Here is a 24,818-nt window from a genome sequence, read left to right on the forward strand (position 1 = left end):
TGTATTCAGTGTTGAAATTTTGTATTCTCTCCCCCCCCCCCCCCAACTGTAATTCCCTTGGGCGCTGTGGGTACTATGATAAATAAATGAATAAGTATGCGATGTGCTCTTCCACCGAGACTTTACATGTGACCACATCAAACATATGAATGAAGCTCAGTTGTATTCATTCAGTTGTCGCACAGGTACATGAGCCATTATTTAAATTCAGTATAAAAAAGTATGCGCATCTTAACGATTCATGTTTGCAAGGGTGAAGCTATACTTATCGCGTTACACTTGCGGCTTGTAATCAAGAGAACAACCGCACAGTACTGACATTCTTTCGGCTACGGAAAGTAGAATCTTTGCTTTTTTCCTACAGTACTGCCTTTCGTGAAAACACATTATACACATTGTTACAGTTTGAAATGAGGCAGTGCAGCTCGCGTTGAATTATTTCAGATTACTTTATCAACGACTGTATGATGTAAAGAACGCCACTTGAAAGAACAACTTCTCGTACGACCACAACGTTGTACATGCCACTTCTCAACATGCGTCTAAAATAGCACCATACATTTGCCGATATATCGTACACTATTTCTAGTAGTCAGGACAATCTACTCGATCGAAACCCTTCGCAAGAGGTATGAAGTGACAATCTTCACAAATGCTGAGTAAGCAGTCACGTCACGACGTCTGCAGCACGTGTAGGTCAAGACCATTTACACGCGATGACCACACTTCGAAGGTGCAGTGCAGAACGTGAAAGAGAAGGAAAGATGCAAGTGAAGGCGGCTTTGTGGTGAGGCTTGCGACGGGGGCGTTCCTATTTGTCGACGGTGGCGCAGGAGTACGAAGTGCCCACTGGAATGCAGTCCCAGTCTTCGCCCACTGCCGCCATGAACTCGACATTCTTGGGCGGTGGAGCTGTGCAGATGCACGTAGGTTCTCGGTACACGAACCAGCAGTACCTGCGCAGTAACATTCCAATAAGAATTAGTGTTTCGATGGTTCATGTGGTTCCTTCTTTTTGGAGTTTATTTTTCTAGAAATTCGGAAGGTGTTTTTTGGAGTTCATTTTTTGGGAAAAAAAATTACGTTTATTGGTGTTTCTTTTCAGATTCATTCTTCGAAATTCAGCGTTTAATCTTGCACCGTAACTTGGTGAAATGTGGTCTTTAAATACTATTTCTAGTGAAATTAACAAAAAAAAATAATCTTGCTTTTACATCTAATTCTTTTTCACTTGCTAATTGTCTGCCCTTTTACTAAGGCTGTTCATGTGCACCTATCTATTATCACCGTAGTGTACACCTGGGGTTTCGGAGGTAGTCAAGATTCTCGCAGCCTATCTTATCGTCTTGATAAAAGATAAAGGACATGTTATTTTTCTTATTCTCAATGCTCAGAAATCTTAGATGAAATTACATCTTACGGCCCCGCCGTGGTGATCTAGTGGATAAGGTACTCGGCTGCTGACCCGCAGGTCTTGGTATTGAATAGCAGCTGCGGCAGCTGCATTTTCGATGGAGGTGAATATGATATTGGCCCGTTTGCTCAGATTTGGGTGCACGTTAAAGAACCTCGGGAGGTCAAAATTTCCGGAGCCCTCTACTACGGCGTCTGTGATAATCATATGCTGGTTTTGGGACGTTAAACTCCACATATCAATCATCAATACATGACTGGTAAAACGGGCAATCGCAGGGAACTGTGAGATACGAGGGCTTCCGGTTCGATGCACCACATGGGTTAGCAGCGGCACGCATGCATTTTTGTACAGATCTGTTGAAAAAAATTACCTCTCCGTGCAATGTCAGTGCTGTAGAAGTTTGTTTTTGTTTTTGCTAACCTTGACTGTGACGATAACAAGCTACGGAAGCCATGAACGACTAGGAAACTTTTTTATCGTAATAAAATGATCTGCAATGCTTTTATGCTGTGCGGGGGTATACTGTCAGTTTGGCTAGCAGATCAGTCGGTAGAGAAAACAGTTTTTATTGTATCATACGTTACTGCTGATGAAAAAATCACCATTTTAAAGATCTCAGGGGATGGGGATGACTGTGGCAGTGTGCTAAGAGTTCATTTCAGGATCGCTGCTTCGGCCGACATCGTTGGTCGATCGGCATGAAGCGCAGCACTTATTGAGTGCGTTGAGATATCTTTTTTTTCTAGCCTTCGGCGCCCTATAAGATGTATTTCTTATTCGAAGCCAGGTGCTTATTTAAACGCTGATCTTGATGGAACTGCGCGGCACGGTGGCACATAAACGATACAGTCAGACATAGACGGCACCGAATAATTGAAACCTTCCACTTTTTTAACGCACTTCTTCCTTTGGGTGCCGTCGTGCGCACAGTTTGACCAAAATAACGCAAATAGACTCGTTCAGCGCTTCGTGTAAGCATACTCTTGAGTGAAGCTTTTGTGTTTTTTGTCATATATATAAGTGCAATGGCTGGCGCTCATCTTGTCTGGCAAGTCGATTTCATTCGTGCGTTCCCATACTATATTTGCTAGGCGCTTGCGCGACAATTGATTTCTAATTTTTTTTCTCAACTATTACACACGTACCTGTGATAAATTGGTTTTCGCACACTCTGGCTTCAACGTCACGTACTCAAAGGCTACCTGTCACTCTGGCTCTCTTTAGAGCCGCGGCCCACCTCATTTTTCTTTCTACGTTCCAGGGGAATCGATACATGCCGTTTGCCTTTCATGCTCGAGTTGGAGCAGCCAACGGCTGAACAACCGACCATGATTTATCAGGACAAAGATAAACGGGCGACCACGCGCGAATCTCGAATAATCACAGGCTTGCGGCGAAGCGGTTCGTTATCGTCTACTCTTCTCGAACCGGAAGCCGGTAGTAGACGGTGCATCCTACAATCCCTCGCTCTTTTACTGGTCACCGATTGAAATTATATCTCACTACAATATTGTCCCGTGGTCGTGACGTGGACAAACAAAGCAGCATGCGTGTTCAGGTTAAACTGTTAATTCAGCCGAACTTGTGGCCACAAAAAAAAACGAAAGTCAGATTACAGCAACACAGTGGCACTGCTAGCGACTGGCAGAAGGTCGGCCGCCGACCAACTGAGAAACAGCGAAGTGTGTCGGCATTTATACACGCCCCATCGAACATTCAGCGTTATCGTTAGCGGCGACTTAGCTTCCACAATAAGTGCTGCTGACTGGGCGAGTTGGTGCATGATAATGACGACTTGCACGAGCACTCTTGCAATGTAAAAAACAAGCTTTCTTCTGGTGGTTTTCTGCCATTGAAAGACATGTGGATGCACTTCATGCTTTGATCAGTGTGTCATCTTGGGCCGCAATCGTAACCAGTTGACGAAGGAAATTATTGAGGCGAACACTATCGCAAAATGTGCGAAGCTGTGTGTGAGTACGCCGTCGGTGGCTTTATCTCAAAAAGAGCTCAATTTTCTGGAGCGTGTGCTGTGAAGCATTAGTATAAAATTGATAATTTGTAATCAGATCACTACTACGTTTATTTCATAATGTGCTGTGCCACACGTGTGTGGTTTTGTCATGTGTGTGGCGTCACGGGCACAATAGGCTATGTAATGTGTTGTAAGGGTACGCAATAAACAAGAATTGGAAGTTAGCGCTCACACTGTCGTCTGTTTTTTACCCTTCTTGATTGTATAGTATCTTTACTTCACGCTCAAACTGAGTAAAAGTCACATCATTTTTTCCAGATTAAACTGTAATGCGCACGAAGTGGGCGTAATCTCAACATGATCTGCAATGACTGTGAACCTTCTAGAACAATGAGGTGCAGTTTGCGCCGAGTCTTCAGACAGTCTTTGTGGGCAAAAATCGAATGTAACATTAGTGTATAGAAGAAACGCACGTGGCATTGCCCCCCTTCCCTCTGGAAAAGCATCGTCCTGATGCTTAAAACTGAAAACTGGGGGGAGGGGGAATCATTATAATCAGCAGCATGACTACGACCACTGAAGGACAAAGGCTTCTCCCATGTTCCGCCAGTCAACTGGGTCATGTGCTTGCTGCTGCCGCTTTATATCTGCAAACTTCTTAAACTCATGTGCCCACCTAACTTTCTGTCTTCCCCTAATTGATTGATTGGTTTGTGGGGTTTAACGTCCCAAAACCACCATATGATTATGAGAGACGCCATAGTGGAGGGCTCCGGAAATTTAGACCACCTGGGGTTCTTTAACGTGCACCCAAATCTGAGTACACGGGCCTACAACATTTCCGCCTCCATCGGAAATGCAGCCGCTGCAGCCGGGATTCGAACCCGCGACCTGTTCTGTCTCCCCCTAACCCGCTGGCCATTTTCAGGTTTTCTTCATCACTGGAGTTTGGCAGAATGGCATCGAGTGTCGTTGTGGGGCTCCTGATTGATGTGAGGGGTTTAACGCCCGAAAACCACTATATCATTATGAGAGATGCTGTAGTGGAGGGCTCCGGAAATTTAGACCACCTGAAGTTCTTTAACGTGCACCCTAATCTGAGCACACGGGCCTGCAACATTTCCGCCTCCATCGGAAATGCAGCCGCCGCAGCTGGTATTCGATACTGTGACCTGCGAGTCAGCAGCCGAGTATCTTAGCCACCGCGGCGGGGCGTTGTAGGGTATTTTCTGTAGACCAATTGGTATGGCGACTTCTGCATCGTCTCTTGCACTGCCGTGGAGTATGCGAAGGTCACGTAGGAAGGATGGAATCCCACGTTTTGTGTTGACGACGACGTAGAAGGCCAGCATGTCGGCGATGATCTTGTTTAGTCACTTGGTGAGGCCATCGGTCTGTGGATGGTAGGTGGTGGTCTGGTGATGATTTGTCTGAATGTACCTCAGGATCACCCGAGTCAAGTCCGCCGTAAAGGCCGTATCTGTGTCAGCGATGAGTGTCTCCGGCGCATCGTGACGTAGAATGATGTTTTCAACGAATAATTTGGGTACCTCGAATGCATTGCCTTTAGGCAGGGCCTTTTTCTCCGCATAGCGTGTGAGGTAGTCGGTAGCGATGATGTTCTATTTGTTTTTTGACGTCGGGGTTGGAAATGGCTAAGTAGGTCCATGCCGACTTGCTGAAACATTCGGTGGGGTGGCTCGATTGGCTGTAGAAATTCAACTGGCCTATTCAGTAGTGTCTGCCGTCGCTGATAATCGCAGCAAGTCTTCACCCAACTAGTAACGTCAGCTGCAAGATGAGGCCAGTATTAATGTTCCTGTATTCTGGTGAGGGTGCGGGAAACACCCAAGTCACAGTTCTGGTCGCAATGCGAACGGCATGACGAAAAGGTGATTGGTTCGACGTGCCGAGAAGTTCTTCATTCGGAGAGTGCAGTTTTGCAGGATAAAAGGCGTCAGTGTTCCTTTGAATACCTTCAAGACAATGGCAGCACTGCCTTTGAGGTATTCTATAAGGACCGTGAGCTCCGGATCGGCTCGTAGTTCAGCGAAGTCGTCGGCGCTTACGGCTCCCAAGAAGCAGTCATCATCTTGGTTATCCTGCAGTGGCGCGTCGACGGGGACACAAGACAGGCAGTCTGCGTCAGAGCGCTTTCTTTCGGACTTGTAAGCAGTGGATATGCCGAATTCTTGCATTATCAGGCTTTGCCTTACGAGGCACTCGATGGATCTTTCAAGTTTGCAAGCAAACACAAAGCGTGGTGGTCGTTTACAGCTTTGAAGGGCCTACCGTAAATGTTGGGGCGAAACTTTAATGTAGCTCAGATGATGGCAAGGCAATCCTTTTTTGTTGTAGAATGGTTGGCCTATCCCCTTGATAGCGACCAGCTGGCAGAACTGATGACCCTTTTTTGTTCTTCAGTCTTCTGCACAAGAATGGTGCCGAGTTCTACACTGCTTGCGTCGGTACGTATTTCTGTTTCGGTGAATTCGTTGAAAGGTGCAAGTAACGGAGGCGTCTACAGGCGTTATTTTAGTTCTTGAAATGCATCCTCCTGCGGCGTTTCCCACTTAAATTTCATGTAGGACCTGGTAAAGTTAGTGAGTGACTCGGCGATTTATGCGAAGGTTCTGAAGAACCGCCTGTACTAGGTGCAGAGGCCGAGAAATCGATGGGAGGCCCTGTAGGTGGGTGGAGGCAATGGAGCGATGGCGGTTGTCTTCTGCGTGTCGGGGTGTAAACCTGACTTGCTTATCACATGGCCCAAGAACACGAGTTCGTCGTTCGTGAAGTGGCACTTCTCTGGCTTGAGTGTGAGTCCGAAGGTCTTGATTGCTTAAAGTACAGCTTCAAGGCGCCGAAGATGCTCATCAAAGCTTGAGGAAACCACGACAGCATCGTCCAAGTACATGAGGCAAGTCTGCACTTCAATTCAGCCAGTACAGTATCTATAACGCATTGGCAAGTTGCAGGGACCAAGAAAAGATCAAAAGGCATCCCCTTCAATTCAAATAGGCCGTCTGGTGTTATAAAGGAAGTCTTCTCTCGATCTTTCTCGTCAACCTTTACTTGTCATGAGCCGGTCTTAAGTTCCATTGACAAAAAATGCATTGAATTGTGGAGTCGATTGGAAGTGTCGTCTATCCGCGAGAGAGGATGCAGATCCTTCTTCGTGGTATTGTTCAGGTGACGATAATCGACTCAGAAGTGTAGAGTGCTGTCCTTCTTCTTCACTAGCACCACAGGTAGCACCCACGGGCTCTTGCAAGATTTTATGACCTCGTTGCATAACATTTCGTCGACTTACTTTCTCATTGCTTCCCGCTCGCATGACTAAACTATGCATGGGCTCTGACGAATCGGTCTGGTACTCTCCTCTGATATGATGCGATGCTTTTCTACTGGTGTCTGCTGGATTTTCAACGATGAAGAAAAGCAGTCTTCGCAATGCCGGAGCAGGCTTTTCAGCCGTTCTTGCTTATGCTTCGGAAGTCTCAGATTAACGTCAAAATTCTCGTGGAGACCTCGATTAATCGAAGCAGGTTGAGTAGACTCGGTGAGGGCGATAGCTTTGCTGGCTTCACAATTTCTTCAAGATAGGCAACCGTCATGCCTTTGCTCACGTGTATGTACTCGTTGCTGCAGTTCGTGAGCATCACTGTTGCTTCCCCCCTTCAGCTCGGCTCTTCTTCTTGCGATGCAAATCTCGAGGTCGATCAACAGCTGCTGGTCTCTTTCAACGGCGCCTTGCAGGTGTGTTGATTTCTGAAAGCTGACGGAAATGTCAATACTGGAGCAAGGGGGAATGGTGATTTAATCTTCCAGTACATTTAAGGCCTGCTTCCCGGGCGGCGTGTGTGGCGGTAGGGCTTGTTCTGTTGATAGCGTTATCGACTTGGATCTCAGATTGAGGACTGCACCATGAACGCTTAAGAAGTCCATAAAGTCCATACAAAGGATCACATCTCTCCAGCTCCGCTGTAGTACTACGAAGCTTGTGGGGTAAATCCAGCTGTTAACGCAGACTCTCGCTGTACAGATTCCCTCCGGCGTTATTAGGCAGTTTTTAATTTGAGGCCTTCCCAGGCATGCTTTAGTTTCTTCAACTTCGTGGCAAATGCTCCACTGATAACAGAATAGCCGGTTACAGCGTCGACAAGGGCTGTCACACTGTGGCGATCGATAAGAATGTTAAGGTCGCTAATTTATCGGCTCGCGTTGCAGTTGGGTCGGGGAATCGGATCACAGCTGCGGTGGTTTGTACCGCTGCTTCGACGTTGCGTCATCAAGTCGTATTGTGGCCGCAAATTTGCGATGTCAGAACTATGTTGACGTCGCGGTGGGTTTTAGGGGTTTCGCCGTGTCGTCGTCGTCGGCAGCGGAAAATCTTCAGCAGTTGGTCGTACAGAAACTGCATTTCCATCGGCTGCAGTAGTTAGTTTTCCGAGTACGGGCTAGGCAACCGTCTCCGGGTACGGCCAGTGTACGATTGATGAAAAGGTCCTCAAAAAGGTCCTCGGGGTGTCCACTGCGCTGCTGCGAGGTAGTCAGTGATGTCGCGTGGTCTTTCACCCCGCTGTGGATGCGGTGTGTCTATGGCGAAACCACGCAGTCCTATCTGGCGCTACTAGCAGTGGCGGTAGGTGTCGCCAGCTTCTCAGCAGTGGTAGCAGAGGTCGGTGGTCGGGGGCACGCCACACGCCTGCTTTTCTTGGAGCGTTGCGCTGGACACCAGGTGGATGGTATAGCACCAGATGGCGGCGGCGGCTGGCGGTGGAACTGCACCAGTGCGGCCTCTTGACGTGGGCTTGAAGGCGCAGCGTAGCTTATTGCTTGCGGCTGAGGCTGCGGTGCTCCAGAAACTCTAAGCGATTGTCGAAATTCTTCACAGACAATGTCGGTGACTGAGTCCTTGAGGCTGCGTTGAAGAAAACAGCTTGTGCAGTTTCCACAAGATCACTCGAATAGTCTCGCGCTGGTCGTCACAGCAGAGTGGTGGCATTTCTGCATATTCGGGAGCCGAGCGGCGATTGAATCGTTGGATGCGCACCTGCAGCGTTTTTTTCAATCGTCGTCATTTCAAAGATGAATGCCGCAACAGTGCGCGGTGGATTTCGCATCACACTCGCGAACAGCTCCTGCTATACTCCTCGCATGAGTAAGCAAACTTTGTTTTCTTCAGGCATCCTGTGGTCTGGGTGGTGGAGGAGTTTGGCCATATTTTCCACGAAGAGCGTCACGTTTTCGTTTGGAAGCGGCGAACAGGTTTTAATCATCATCATCATCATCATCATCATCATCATCATCAGCCTGACTACGTCCACTGCAGGACAAAGGCCTCTCCCATGTTCCGCCAGTTAACCCGGTCCTGTGCTTGCTGCTGCCTATTTATACCCGCAAACTTCTTAATCTCATCTGCCCACCTAACCTTCTGTCTCCCCCTAACCCGCTTCCCTTCTCTGGGAATCCAGTCAGTTACCCTTAATGACCAGCGGTTATCCTGTCTACGCGCTACATGCCCTGCCCATGTCCATTTCTTCTTCTTGATTTCAGCTATGATATCCTTAACCCCCGTTTGTTCCCTAATCCACTCTGCTCTCTTCTTGTCTCTTAAGGTTACACCTACCATTTTTCTTTCCATTGCTCGCTGCGTCGTCCTCAATTTAAGCTGAACCCTCTTTGTAAGTCTCCAGGTTTCTGCTCCGTAGCTAAGTACCGGCAAGATACAGCTGTTATATACCTTCCTCTTGAGGGATAGTGGCAAACTACCTGTCATAATTTGAGAGTGCTTGCCAAATGTGCTCCACCCCATTCTTATTCTTCTAGTTACTTCAGTCTCGTGGTTCGGCTCTGCGGTTATTACCTGCCCTAAGTAGACATAGTCTTTTACAACTTCAAGTGCACTATTACCTATCTCGAAGCGCTGCTCCTTGCCGAGGTTGTTGTACATTACTTTCGTTTTCTGCAGATTAATTTTAAGACCCACCTTTCTGCTCTCCTTGTCTAGCTCCGTAATCATGAGTTGCAATTCGTCCCCCGAGTTACTCAGCAATGCAATGTCATCGGCGAAGCGCAGGTTACTAAGGTATTCTCCATTGACTCTTATCCCTAACTGTTCCCATTCTAGGCTTCTGAAAACCTCCTGTAAGTACGCGGTAAATAGCATTGGGGAAATTGTGTCTCCCTGCCTTACACCCTTCTTGATTGGTATTCTGTTGCTTTCTTTATGAAGCACTATGGTAGCAGTTGATCCCCTGTAGATTTCTTCCAGAATGTTTATATATACTTCATCTACGCCCTGATTCCGCAGTGTTTGCATGACGGCTGATATTTCTACTGAATCAAACGCTTTCTCGTAATCTATGAAGGCTATGTATAGGGGTTGGTTATACTCTGAGCATTTCTTTATTACCTGATTGATAGTATGAATGTGGTCAATTGTTGAGTAGCCTGTTCGAAATCCTGCTTGTTCCTTTGGTTGATTGAATTCTAATGTTTTCTTTACTCTGTTAGCAATTACCTTTGTAAATAGCTTGTATACTACAGAGAGCAAGCTGATCGGCCTGTAATTCTTCAAGTCCTTGTCATCTCCTTTCTTATGTATTAAGATGATGTTAGCGTTCTTCCAAGACTCTGGTACTCTTCCCGTCAGGAGACACCTCGTAAACAGGGTGGCTAGTTTTTCTAACAAAATCTGCCTTCCATCTTTCAGGAGATCTGATGTTACCTGATCCTCACCAGCACCTTTGCCCCTTTGCATGCTCTCCAAAGCTTTCCTGACTTCTTCTATCATTACTGGTGGGGTGTAATCTGGGTTACTGCTAGTTCTTATAGTATTAAGGCCGTGGTTGTCACGGCTACTGTACAGATCTCTGTAAAACTCCTCTGCTATTTTAACTATCCTATCCATATTGGTAGTTATTTTGCCTTCTTTGTCCCTTAGTGCATACATCCGACTTTTGCCTATCCCAAGTTTCCTCTTCAATGCTTTGACACTTCCTCCGTTTTTCAGAGCGTGTTCAATTCTCTCCATGTTATACCTTCTAACATCGCATACCTTACGTCTATTAATCAACTTCGAAAGCTCTGCCAGTTCTATTTTGTCTGTTGTACTTGACACTTTCATGATTTGACGCTTCTTAATTAGGTTCTTTGTTTCCTGGGAAAGCTTGCCAGTGTCTTGTCTAACTACCCTGCCTCCAACTTCCACTGCACACTCCGTAATGATACTCGTTAGATTATCATTCATTGTATCTACGCTAAGGTTCGTTTCCTCACTAAGAGCCGAGTACCTGTTCTGCAGCGACACTCTGAATTCCTGTACTTTCCCTCTCAGTGCTAGCTGATTGATTGGCTTCTTGCGTATCAGTTTCTGTCGTTCCTTCTTCAAGTCAAGGCGAATTCCAGACCGTACATTCTATGGTCACTGCATCGTACCTTGCCAATCACTTCCACATCCTGCACGATTCCAGGTTGTGCACTCATTATAAAGTCTATTTCGTTCTTATTTTCGCCATTAGGGCTCCTCCATGTCCACTTGCGGTTTTCTCGTTTTCGGTAGAAGGTATTCAAAATCCGTAAATTATTGCGTTCTGCAAATTCTACTAGTAGCTCTCCTCTGGCGTTTCTAGTACCGATGCCATAATCTCCTACTGCCTGGTCTCCAGCCTGCTTCTTCCCTACCTTTGCATTAAAGTCGCCCATCACTATAGTATACTGTGTTTTTACCTTACTCATTGCCGATTCCACGTCTTCATAGAAGCTTTCAACTGAAGCGTCATCATGGCTGGATGTAGGCGCGTACGCCTGTACTACCTTCATCTTGTATCTTTTATTCAGTTTAATTACGATACCTACCACCCTTTCATTAATGCTATAGCATTCCTCTATGTTGCCAGCTATGTTTCTGTGAATTAGGAACCCCACTCCCAGTTCTCTTCTGTCTGCCAAGCCCCTGTAGCAAAGGACGTGCCCATTCTGTAGCACCGTATAGGCCTCATCTGTCCTCCTAACCTCACTGAGCCCTATTATATCCCATTTAACACCCTCTAGCTCCTCGAATAATACAGCTAGACTTCCCTCACTAGATAAGGTTCTAGCATTAAACGTTGCCAAGTTCAGGTTCCAATGGCGGCCTGTCCGGATCCAGAGATTCTTAGCACCCTCTGCTGCGTTGCAGATCTGACCGCCGCCATGGTCAGTTGCTTCGCAGCTGCTGGGGACTGAGGGCCGTGAGTTATTTGACGTAAGCATGTGGGAGGAAGTGGCCAGATACTTCACCAGGGTGGCCAATCCTTCTCTGGTGAGCGTTTTTTTCAATCGTCGTCATTTCAAAGATGAATGCCGCAACAGTGCGCGGTGGATTTCGCATCACACTCGCGAACAGCTCCTGCTATACTCCTCGCATGAGTAAGCAAACTTTGTTTTCTTCAGGCATCCAGTGGTCTGGGTGGTGGAGGAGTTTGGCCATATTTTCCACGAAGAGCGTCACGTTTTCGTTTGGAAGCGGCGAACAGGTTTTAATCAGTGGTTCAGCTTTTCCTCGTGAATGACGCTCGTGACTGTTGCGAGAAACTTTGTGCGGAATATGTCCCCTGTTGTCAGGATTCCCTCCTGGTTTCCGAACCATGTACGGGCGGCATCTTGTAAGACGAAGTACGCGTGATGAAGCATATCTTCATTGGTCCAGGCATTGATAATGTCGCCTTGGTCGTATTTCAATTTTTCGGGTCTTCAAGGGCTGAATCATGGAAGGTCTGAGAGTTGCCGGAGCAGGATCAGTGTAGGCGGCACAGGATCTGTCATCGTTTCTGCAGCCGTGGTCAGGATCTTGGTCTGCCGGGTCTTCTCAGGCAGACAGAAGACCCGGCAACTCTGGCGGTGGATCTTCTTGCCTGCGGCTTGTTCGCTCCTCGGGATAGTCCCCGATGTCTTGACGACTGGCGCTGGATACACGACTTGGCAGGGGTGTCCGCTACACGGAAGGAGCAGCACTTCCACCAGATGTCATGGAGCTATGACGCGGACGAAGGGAGCAGACTGGGTGTTCATGTCAAACTGTTTATTCAGCCAAACTTGTGGTCACGAAAAAGGAAAGTCAAATTACAGCAACACACTAGCACTGATAGCGTCAAGCAGAGTGTCGACCGTCGATCAACAGACAAGCGGCGAAGTGTGTTGGCATTTATACTCTTTCCATCAAATATTCTAGCGTTATCACTAGCTACAATGTAGGTTTCAGAATAATCTGCAATGCGGACAACGGGGGGGGGGGGTAATTTTAACAAAAGTTCTACAGTATCCCTGAAGATTTTAGAACAATGAGGCATAGTTTGATTGATTGATTTGTGGGGTTTAACGTCCCAAAACCACGATATGATTATGAGAGACGCCGTAGAGGAGGGCTCCGGAAAATTTGACCACCTGGGGTTCTTTAACGTGCACCCAAATCTGAGCACACGGGCCTACAACATTTCCGCCTCCATCAGAAATGCAGCCGCCGCAGCCGGGATTCGAACCCGCACCCTGCGGGTCAGCAGCCGAGTACCTTAGCCACTAGACCACCACGGTGGGGCGAGGCATAGTTTGCGCTGAGCATTCTAGACAGGCTTTGTGGGCGAAAACCGAATAAAATGGAAGTGTAGAAAAGGAACCCACTTGGCAGTATTATGATGATGATTGGTTTTTTAATGGTGCAAGTGACAATATTATGGAAATCCATAATTGTGTTTTTCATTTCTGGAAAGTCTGACCGTAGAAGCACGTATGTATGCACACAAATGCAAATAGCTCAATACGAAACACCTAAGTTGGTCTCTCATCACAACATTAAAGTTTCTTGTAATAGATGGGAGCAGCACATGTTTACGAGACTACAACCGCTGACGGAGGTGCGCTACTCTCTATTGATCGATTTTGAGAATGCCATTCGAACCCTCTTAAATTAGAGTTCATCGAATAAATCCTGATTGCCAAAAGATGTACCGGCGAGTGTTTATTGAAAATTTTAAAATCCTAAAACACGTAGCTCCACATATAACGTCTCAAATCATTTCTGCCTAAAAATTGCATTCCAAATATTGTACGTAAGCGTTTTCCATATTTGAGCAAGCAATAAACATCTTATTAGAAAAATCCTTCCCATAGTATCAAGTATCACCTACGGCCTCAATAGAAATAGTTTGAAGACAAGTCAATGCTTTAAAAAGTGTTAACACTAAGTAAGGATTTGCATTTAGTGCATTGCTAACACGATAGCTTCATCTCGCCCTTGAAGTAAAACTTGCAAACATAACTTTTAAGTTAAAAGCAACACACCTAAAGCAACCGGAGTAGTTATGTCGACAATAAACAGTTTAGTTTTACGTGCGCTCATTCAAGCGTTATATTAAAGCTGGAAGGTGCACATAGTCCCACAGTATTTCTGAGGCGAAAACAGCGCTTATTGATGAGACAGTCTGTCCGTTCTCGATTGATTGATATGTGGGGTTCAAAGTCCCGAATCACCATATGATTATGAGAGACACAGTTGTGGAGGGCTCCGGAAATTTTGATCACCTGGGGTTCTTTAACGTGAATCCAAATCTGAGCACATGGGCCTCAGCATTTTCGCCTCAATCTAAGATGCAGCTGCCGCAGCCGGCATTCGATCCCGCGACCCGCGGCTAAGCCGCCGAGTACCTTAGCAACTAGGCCACCGCGGCGGGGCCTGTCCGTTCTCGTCAATACACGCCGTTTTCGCCTCAATATGACTAGCTCGTAAAAGGTTATTCCAGCTACTATTGGCACTAAATATTGTAAGCACAATATTCACAGCGTTCGACCTTCATCTTCTTCATCTCTATATAATCATCACCACAAAAAAACGTAGTCTTCGTTTAAAGCGTTGATGAGCCGATTCGGCCTAATAAACGCCGTTGAGACCCCAACGCTGCTACTGTCTTACAATATTTGTGATTTGTCCAGGAAGTAGTAGAACAGATTTATTTTCTCCTGAAAACGTCGTGAAGAAAGACATGGTAATGCGCTGGTTCGTTGGGAGGGGGGGGGGTGGCCTCAGCTACCAGTCATCTCCTAGCGTTCACGAAGTGTACATAAACTTCAAAGAGAACTGCTTTCATGGTGCCTTGGCACGTCGACTACGTATCATTTACTAAGACAGTGTTGCGTGGTGAAGCTTACTTCAAACAGGTAAAATGGTGAGACCCATGGCATGATTAAGACTGCTTATCGTAGTAATGCCTGGAGCCGCGGAAAGGTTTCTGAGAGCAAAGAATTGTTTTCTGATGGAAGAGAGCAACTTGAAGACCAGCAACTGTCAGAAAGGCTTTCAATGAAAAAAATACCCCCCCTCCTTCCCCACGAAGAGCATGGTGATGAGCGGTGAAAAGCTGCTATGCTTATCGGTAAAGCAGTGAAACATTCTCCCACACATCATATAAAAGCTTCACATGTTGTTATAGGTGTGATTTTATATTCTTTTATATATACGATGCTTACTGCTTACATATTTATGTGATTATATGCACCTATATACACACAAGACGCAATTATTTACACTTGAATAAAATTGTATACAAGTATTCTAATGCTGATTCCCAGGTTAGAGAACACGTTTATCTTTTAGGATTACAGTTTTGTAGTCCGTGAAGTAAGTGACGAGAGTACTTTGGGTGAGAGATTACGCTTGAAAGTTGGAGAGGGCAATGTCGATGCAGTGTCGTATGGTGGTGGTTGGACGCTTGCAGTCGTACATACTGCCCGAGAGACCGCAACGAGACATCATGCACGAGACTAGCCAGCAGTCGTCAACAGCCAATATGCCCACGTGGAGCTAGAAGGCGTTCTTCGGCTCGAGTAAGCATGAGTAGGTGATATGGCCTGACAGGGTAGTGATGGCCCTGCGCTTTTTTGTCATAAAGTGTGAGACCACTTGGAGTAGGCGTTACAGTGTGGCCCTCAAATCTTCATCATGCTATCTCTCACTCTTTCCACACACAAGGATGTCATCACTTACAGTGAACATGTCGGGAATGTTGGCTACAACCTGCCGTATGGTGTCCCGAAACGCTCTGGCTGTAGAAATGACTACGAAGTTGAGTCTCTTGTATCGGGATGGTACAGCAAGTGTGGGGAAAGTGGTGATCACACGTGACGTCGCATCGAGATCGAGCTGGTGGTATCTGTCTTTCATATCAAGCTTGGAGAATAAGATAGAGCCGTTTAAAGCAACAAGGATGTCATCGAAAGTTGGTGTGACGTGTCTCTCACCTTGGATGGCTCCATTGGCACAGCGCATGTCCAGACTCATCTGAATGTGCTCAGGGCCATGTTCCTTCATCACTGCCACAATCGGAGATCTCCAAGGGGTTGGTTCTTCAGCTTTATTGATGAAGCGGAGAAGCTGAAGCTTTTGAACGTCTTCTTCTAGTGGCGCTCACGTAGAAAAGAGATGTGTCAGTGAGGTTGTGCCACTGTTTGAACAAAGTAGGCCACACGAAGATGCACTCAGAAGTCCCCAAGACAGCCAACCTCATTGAACAGATGTGCGTAGGCCACTCTTGGATGCAATCTGTTTTCAGTCTCTTCAAGACTGTACATGATCTGTGCCAGTCCTAGACGAGATGCAGCAGAGAAACTGAGCAACAGTGTGCAGTTCCCAAACACAACGTAGAGGGCTTCGTGGCTAGTGTGCTCCCTGTAAGTCATGAGCCTGACTCATGACAACGTTCAGCTTCCCAAGTACTGGCAGTGGTGAGGTCGCCCCATAAAGAAGCACCTTCATCGATGTGTTTGTCACTGCTTTCTTGCCCGAGAGATTTTTCAAGCTATTTGAATAGACAACAGACACCGTAGCAGCAGTATTAGATATAAAACGGACTAACTCACCATCAACTTTGACGTCCCCCTGTGGAGATCTAGTGCCTGTCTGACAATGCGAAGAAGTTGTAAAAACATGTTCATTAGTGTCAGCCTGCTGTTGTCTTGCACGACTGTATGCATGGTTTTGTGTGCTGAACGACGCAGGAGAGCAAAGTCTCCCAACTTGTGAAAAGCACTGCATCTTTTTGCCACGGTAGAGGAAACTAGAACATCCTTCACTCTGAAGCCATAATATTCCGCATTAGTAGCGCGTCATGTCTGTCAGTTGATGTCGCGGAGGCTCACAAGACTGTGATGGGGCTTTTCCGTGGTGCTTGGACTGATGAGGTCGTGAATTGTGCTTGAGAATCACTGCAACTGTAGACGCTGTGTTTTCTTTACTCTGCTGTCCTTATTTTTCTCGCACGGAGATGGTGTGTTCAACCTCTTCGACTAACCTTACTTCTTTGAGAGTTATTTGCAAGTGGAGGTCATGCTGCGTGGCACACTGGCGTAGACGTGTGGAAGTCGTAAAAATAATATTTGATTTTTGATTTTGGTTTCAGCATCGATGTAAGCATAGCGCTTCACAAACTGGCGTAGTCTGGCGTAAAATGCATCGAGCAGCTCGTTTTGTAGTTGCTTGGCTTCACAGAAGCCGTAAACCTTGAACGTAGTGTTTACTCGTAGTGCAAAGTAGTCATTGAGTTTACTGCGGGCTGGGGTGTAGAGAGGAGTTGCGTCATCGGTGATTGAAATGGCGGACGTGGCTGTGGGAGCAGGAAGACCAGGTGGCACACAGTAAGTGTCATAATCGTATTACACCACGTAGTGCAGTAGTAGAGATTGATTGATTGATATGTGGGGTTTAACGTCCCAAAACCACTATATGATTATGAGAGACGCCGTAGTGGAGGGCTCCGGAAATTTAAACCACCTGGGGTTCTTTAACGTGCACCCAAATCTGAGTACACGGGCCTACAACATTTCCGCCTCCATCGGAAATGCAGCCGCCGCAGCCGGGATTCGAACCCGCGCCCTGCGGGTCAGCAGCCGAGTACCTTAGCCACTAGACCACCGCGGCGGGGCAAGTGCAGTAGTAGAGAGTAAAGCAGTTTTTTGGCATTGTCTGTGATGCCATGGCTAACATGAAGTTTTGTAATCAGTTCATCCACTTCAACCACTCGGTGCTGATGGTATTGACATCAGTGACATGCGCATTGAAGGAAGGCATGACGGGAAGTATGTTGTGATCAACACTGCAAGGTTCTCTGGTTACGGTGAGGTAGCTTTGTTTTGTTCTGAATCCTTACCTGGTAGTCTTCACGTAGTTCCGACACATCTTCGCTGTCATCGTAACTTACTGTAACTTTAAGAGAAGGACAGATTAAGGCCGAGTGAGTCGGGAATGCAGACAGCTTTATTTTGACATTACTTCACAGCCATGTTCTTCCCTTTCCGCCTGTCCAGGGTAGCATTACAGCATTTATACATATGCTTCGCATGGACACTACAGTGAGTAATGTACAAGATACACACAAATGTAAAGAATAAACAACAAAGAAAAAATTATTCAGATGGTCTATGTACCCAAAGTAAAGACACTATAGCACTTCTTCATAATATATATATATATATATATATATATATATATATATATATATATATATATATATATATATATATATATATATATATATATATATATATATATATATATATATATATATATATATAAGGGAAAGAAGTGTATACCTAAGGGCTCGTTTTTCCGTGTTTTGACACAATAATAATGAGATCTAACAGACAGTAATGCCAAGGACTGTATAGGGGAAGTTATTAGAACCAATGGAATGTAAATAAGAAGAAAGAAAAGTGGGTGAAAAAATAACCAGCCATGAGCAGGAATAAAACCTACGACCTTCTAATAACGCGTTATTCGAACGTCTTCTTGGTGCTGAGCGTACCCTGGAGCTTATCGCAGAAGTCACGCCAGTTGTGTCTCGCTAGGTATTCGGCATACTGTTGCGCCTCTTCTGTCAATAAGGAAATTCTTTTCCTGAGTTTCTTGTTCAATTTTTGCCTCTTCCATCTCTTCAGAAAGGCCCGTCTGGCCTTCCAGAGGTGGAGTAAGTGGGAATCTACTGCCGGATTGTCTTCATTAAGCTACATTACTTTGGTGCACCGTTCGGCAGTATCCAGAATCTTGGTGAGCCAGGCGTCTAGGCCAGGTATTGCGTTGTCACCATCAAGCACGTTTCTGAAGGCGTTCCAATCTGTCAGTCTTGCTGTGCCTGTTTTTGTAGGTCGTTGGTCATATTCAATTTCGAGTTGAATTATGTGGTGATCGCTGCCAAACGTCTCGGGGAGACAGGTTCATCCCACCTTCTTGACATCTCGTGTAAAGGTGAGGTCGGGCGTGGTTTCTCTCAAGACGCTGTTTCACACTCTCGTGGGCTGGAGCGGATCAGTCAACAATTTGAGGCCATTCTGCTGAGCGGAGTCGTGGACTCTCGTGCCTTTCTTGGTGGTGATGGCAGAGCCCCAAGCTGTGTGGGGTGCATTGAAGCCCCCTGCGACCACTAACCGGTGGCCTTTTGTGCGTTTTCTGAGTTCGCGGACGAAGTAATCGTAGTCCCTGAGCTGATCTCGCGGTGGGCAGTACACGTTAGTGACGTAAAGGCTTTGTTGTGTTTTCGTTCTGGTACGACTTCAACGATGGGGTGTTAAATTGTAGTGTCTTCTATCTTGTGTACTTGGGCCGCAACAGGTTTCTTAAGTAGAATGGTGGTGCTTGGGGTCAAAGCAACGGTAAAGTATCCTCCGAGCCGCACTTTTTCAGTATTGTTCTCTTGTAGAGCGATGAGGTCGGGTTAATATACTTTTATAAATTCTTGTAGATTAACCAGCCGACGTCTGTATGATCTACAGTTCCACTGCCAAATGCGAAAAGTTGGTTGCGGAGTATAAATCTTCTTCTTAGAGCCTGTCATCTTCGTGAATATCTGGTACGTTTACCTGCTCACCATAGGGAGGAAAGGAGTGAGAAACTTTTTCTCTCTTTGGGCGTGGTTTTTTTTTCTGCCATGGGAGTCTTCAAGCTCCGCGTGACTAGTGCAGTTGTTCTTGACATGAATCACGAAGTTGGTTAGCTGCGACTTGAGATCGTTGATTTGGGCTGTGTGAGTGTCCATCCTACGGCTGAGCGTCGTGAACGTGTCACCAATTAGGGCGTAGATGGGCTCCAACTTCGCCAGGACGAGTGCTTCGAGTGTCTACTCGACTGCTGATGTGCGTTGTGGCTGTATTGTCGCCGTGAGCTGCGAGTAGACAGGGGTGGTGACTTTTGTTTCTATAATGGAGAGTACTTTGGCCTCCACGATAGCTTCAATATTTGGTGTGGTCAGTTTTGTGGCTAGTTGTTTAGCTTGGCGCTGTTCTTCGAATAGTAAAGGGAGCCTCTCAATGCTTGCATTCTGCTTCTTTATGATCTTTTTTGCTCATGGCATAGTTTTACGAGCTTATCGACAACTGTACCTTGTTTTCGGAGCTGGTCACGCTGGTTTTGCAGAGCTTTTTTGCTGATTCGAAACCATTTTTTCCAAATTCTTGAATGCAGTGGATTCACTAGATGAGCAATCTGGAGTGTTCTTGTTGTTCTGTGAAGTCGAATCTACGCGAGTTGCATCAGCATAGCTCAGGCGTTGGGCGGAGAGTGAGCGGGATCTTGTGCGAGACCAGGAGCGCGATCGCAGAATAGACCTAGACTTGCTTCGGCCACGCTTGTCGTGCAATGTGCCGCTGGGGCTAGGAGATGGTTTGTCAAGCTCGGTGAAGTCTTCGCTGCGGGAACTACACCCACTCTCTCGGGCTTTTGCCTTCTCGAGCGTTTGTTGTATAACTTGGTAAGGTGTTGGGTTTGGTCATAGCTTCTTCTTGCATTGCTTGCCGGCGGTTTCATGGGGCTGTTCGCATATTTTGCAGTTGGGAATGCATTCGTACCCTGTGGTGACTGCGTCTTGTCCACACTTGTAACAGAAGCCTTCTCTGGGTCTGGGACAGATGTCTTGTTGGTGCCCAATGGAACCGCATTTGCGACAGAACTGCACAGACTTTCGATAGGGTTTGCAGCGGTAGTATCCACTTTGGTAGGTGATGTAGTACGGGACGTGTGGCCATCGAAACTGATGACGGCGGTGGAAGACTGACCAAGCAAGCAAGTGCCAAGGACCGTGTATCGTAAGTCAACTCGGAGGCCAGCTACAATTTCGGCACTTTTGGTTCCTGGGAGAAGCCCGTGGATGACACCTCTACATACATCGTCGGGATGTCTCACGTAAGGGTTCGCATTGAAGAAAGTGCGGCCTAACTGGATCGCAGCAATGCTTCTCAGGTTGGTTGCGCGTTCTGTATCGGTGGCACTAGCAATGATAATGTTTTCAATGCTCTGCACTCGAACTCGGACGTTGTCGTAGAAATCCTGTTTTGTGAGACCGCTCGTCCAACAGCGTGCGTTATTGATGTTAGACTCCATTTTGATAAGTCGACTCCGGCTTGTGGCCTGTAGACGATTTTAACGTCGTCTGTAGGAAAAGGGGGCATCTTCAAGTTGCGTTGCTTCGAAGCTTTTTGCGTGGGAACGGGCTCTTTCTCGGGCTTCTCGTTGGATGCTTGAATCCGGTTCGGCGCTCGTTTTTCTTTGCGTCCGACTTGCAGCCATTCCACATGCTCCTTTCCTGTTGTTTTTCTACACCATACGTCTATGCCGATTTCTCCGTGGGCGTCTCGGCGTTCGCTTCGGTTTGCATTGATGTTGGTTCTTCTTGTGGTCCTGTAGTAGCCATAAACACGCTTTGAAAGCCTACTTGGCTGGTAGCAAGGGGCGTCACCCTCTAATTAGGTTTTCTGGTCGAGAAACAAACGCGAAGCTCTTTCCCAGGCCCGCGCGTTCGGCGGGTGTACATGCAACGCGATCCATAAGTGCGAGACGCGCTCGCTCGTCGGTCGCGGCGTAAGGGTTAGCGGGGAGGATCTTGGCATCGAGATCTTAAAAGTTCGGTGTAGATAATCACTCACCACTTATTGGGAGGTGTAAGTGGTGGCCAATTTTTTTGAACGTAAGGTGGTTTGGTATTTTTTCTGTAAGCAGCGGAAAACTGCTGTTTACAGAAAAAATACCAAACTACCTCACGTTCAAAACAATTTGCCACCACACCCCAAAGAGCAAAACGTTATTAACCTTTCCGATAAAGAACTTAGCAAAGAAGAATTGAGTGTACTATCACGCGGACTTACATTCTGCCCTGGCAACGGAAGGTACGATGAATTCACGCTCCTAAAAAACCTGGACGACTTCGCACAAAATTTACGATTGGAGGAATATTTCTTCGATAAACCACAAAAAGATAACGCAATTTTTCGTGGGGTAATCAGGCGGCAATAGACCACAGACGCCAACAGAAATCGACATCTGGATCTCTATATAGACGCGGTTCAGAAAGATGTTATACATGCGTACAAGGTGCACAAACCAAGCATCAATACCATATCAAAAAGAGAAAGAGAGGCACTACTCACGTTGAGCAACTGCGAAGATCTCGTTATTAAACCAGCAGACAAAGGAGGCACGATGGTTGTTCTGAATAGATCGGACTACATTGAGGAAGGCAAGCGACAAGTAAATAACGAACAATTCTACAAACACCTCAACTCTGACCCTACCACCAAGCACAAAAAGATCACAACCCTAGAGCACAACCCTAGAGGATCTCACACGTGAAGGCGCCATTGATTCAAAGCTCAAAAAGGCACTCTTTATGGTACATTCGGCGCCTGGTCATTTTTACATGCTGCCGAAGATTTATAAAGAGAGAAACCCTGCACACCCATTGTATCAGACACGGGAACGTTAACGGAACCTATTTCAAGTTATATTGATTCTTCAATCAAAGACATACCACCCACACATGAGTCCTTCTTGCGTGACACAAACCATTTTCTTCGGGAAATAGCAGACGTAAAAATTCCAGACGGTGCATTTCTCGTAACATTGTATGTTAGCTCACTCTACACAAATATCCCACATGACGATGGTGTAAGGGCGCTTGTTGAATCGTATGGCACCCACAACCATGTCGCATATCCAAGCAAAAAAGTAATTGAAATCTTCACAAGATTTGTACTCGAATTGAACAGCTTTAAATTTAACAACCAGTACTACCTTCAAATCAGCGGCACGGCAAGTGGTACAAGAATGGCCCCAAACTACGCTAACATATTCATGCACAACATAGAGTCCAATTTTCTTTCATCTTGTGATATCAAACCATTATTCTATAAACGGTACCTAGATGATATATTCATAATTTGGACACATTCGGAAAACGAGCTCCTCAAATTCATACATGCATTCAACCATGCACACCCCAGCATTTATTTTACACACTCCTACTCTAACACTGAAATAAACTTTCTTGACGTACTCATTCGAGTTGACGATGGTGCGTTGGTAACTAGCGTATACAGAAAACCTACGGACAGGCAAATATACCTGCACTTCAAAAGCTGCCATCCGCGACATTGCAAGACCAGCATTCCCTATTCCCAAGCACACAGATTCCGACGAATCTGCTCCCGCACCGAGGACTTCCACAAAAACAGCACACATATGCGCGAAGTACTCCTTAATCAAGAATACCCGCCAGCTATCATCGATGACGCCATCAAAAAAGCTGAAAATCTGGAACGCCAGATTCTTCTCAACCACAAGAAAAACGCTGACCAACAGCGCAACAAAAACTTGCTATTAACTTTCACGAGCAACCCACTAAACATAAACAAGGTCCTAAAAAAACACGTTAAAATATTGGAACAGAGCGTGTGACTATCCAAAATTTTCACTTCTCCTCTTTGTGTGGTATACAGACGGCCGAAAAATATAAAGGATCATTTAATAAATTCAAAGATAGGTGTGAAATCTCAAATTGGATGTCACCCTTGCGGAAAAAGCAGATGCAAGGTATGCAAACACATGCAGAAAACGACAGTGGCGAAAAGCACCCACTCGGATTTTAAGCACAGGATAAGAGGTGCACTAGACTGTGACTCAGACAACGTCATATACCTCCTGGAATGTGGGGTATGTAACAAGCAATACGTGGGCCAGACAGAGACTCCGTTCAGGATTAGATTCAACAACTATCGGGCACATGTACGATCCCTGCCAGACCTTCCACTTTCAAAACACAGCACATTAAAAGTCCACAGCTTTGATGTCGTCAGGGTTACACTATTAGAAAACAACTTTCGAACAATCAGAGAACGATAACAACGGGAATCTCATTTTATCTACAAATTTAACACGATAAAATATGAAATAAATGAACACCCAGGCACTCTGTCAGTGTTACGACCACTAAATGACGCAAACGCTTCTCTCTAATCAGTCCGTTCTCATTACGACAATACTATTACCCGCTAACAAAGCTTTTAGCCTATGCATCTGACAACATAGAAATGGTCTGCCTCATCAAACACAGCTGGAACGCACAGATAAGTGGTCCCGGATGTCGTACAGTCCCCCTTTCTTTTCTTCTTTCTTCTTCAATTTTTAACGCACATTTTCTGTTGCTTCACTGACAAGGAGCCATTGCATATAATTAATATCGATGGCGGCGCCTCAATTACCGGCTTTTTCATTCCTCCCGACGCCACCAGCACGCTTTCGAAGCGCTTAAGCTCTCCCCATCAACTCGTCTTAAACTTCAAAGAGGAACGAGCCGCCAGCGGATTACACTGGAATGTGAAATACAAGAACGGCGGCACACTGCCCACTTGGGGAAGAGTGGGTGCGGGGGAGGTATTGTTGACAATGATGGCATTGCTCGTCTACCTCTGCCCTACTCTGCTGAGATGCTGCCCCTTTCTAATTTCGCCGTGTCGGTCTCGCTTCTTCTCGTAGATTTTCTATATTTATTTAACGTTTCTCCTCCCGTTTCGCTGTTTCTTTTTTTTTTACTTTTCTTTTGACCCCTTCACTCCTATCTCGACAGGCTATAAGGAGACACCGAACATGTGTAAATATTATTATGCCCTGAAAAAGACGGAGCTCCCGTCGAAACCTCGGCAGAATAAACATTTGTTATGTGAAAGCGCATCTACTTATATATATATATATATATATATATATATATATATATATATATATATATATATATATATATATATATATATATATATATATATATATATTTTATATATATATATATATATATATACATATATATAGTGTCGCAGTACAACGCGAACAAAGCACAAGTACGCCTTGAGGTAGCGAAATCAGCGTGTTCTCAACAGCTGAGCCACAAGATCTTCTTCGTTCTCGCGTCAAGCCAGAGGCCCACTACCTGGTGTCCTGGTGTCCGCTAAATCCCCCCCATCATCGTTTTTGTCCACATGTAGACACGGGTCATTTGCCTCCCTCTCAAAGAGCATCGACCCGATGCGAAGTCAATAATGCAGTTTTTGTTAAAATATAAGTCCCACGCAATCACTCGCTGACGT

General features: G+C 46.0%; 1 protein-coding gene across 1 annotated transcript in view; it reads right to left on the reverse strand.

The window, feature by feature from the left end:
• Positions 1-511: 511 nt before the first annotated feature.
• The window catches only part of LOC119181513 (putative peptidoglycan muropeptide transporter SLC46), a 335,450-nt gene continuing 311,143 nt past the window's right edge, over positions 512-24,818 (reverse strand). Inside the window, exon 7 of the mRNA XM_075882962.1 lies at positions 512-956. Within this exon, the coding sequence (XP_075739077.1) occupies positions 812-956 (145 nt within the window). The 3' untranslated portion in view covers positions 512-811. The remainder of the gene's footprint in view (positions 957-24,818) is intronic.

This window comes from Rhipicephalus microplus, unplaced genomic scaffold, assembly GCF_043290135.1.
Source record: "Rhipicephalus microplus isolate Deutch F79 unplaced genomic scaffold, USDA_Rmic scaffold_14, whole genome shotgun sequence".
NCBI classification, from domain to species: domain Eukaryota; kingdom Metazoa; phylum Arthropoda; class Arachnida; order Ixodida; family Ixodidae; genus Rhipicephalus; species Rhipicephalus microplus.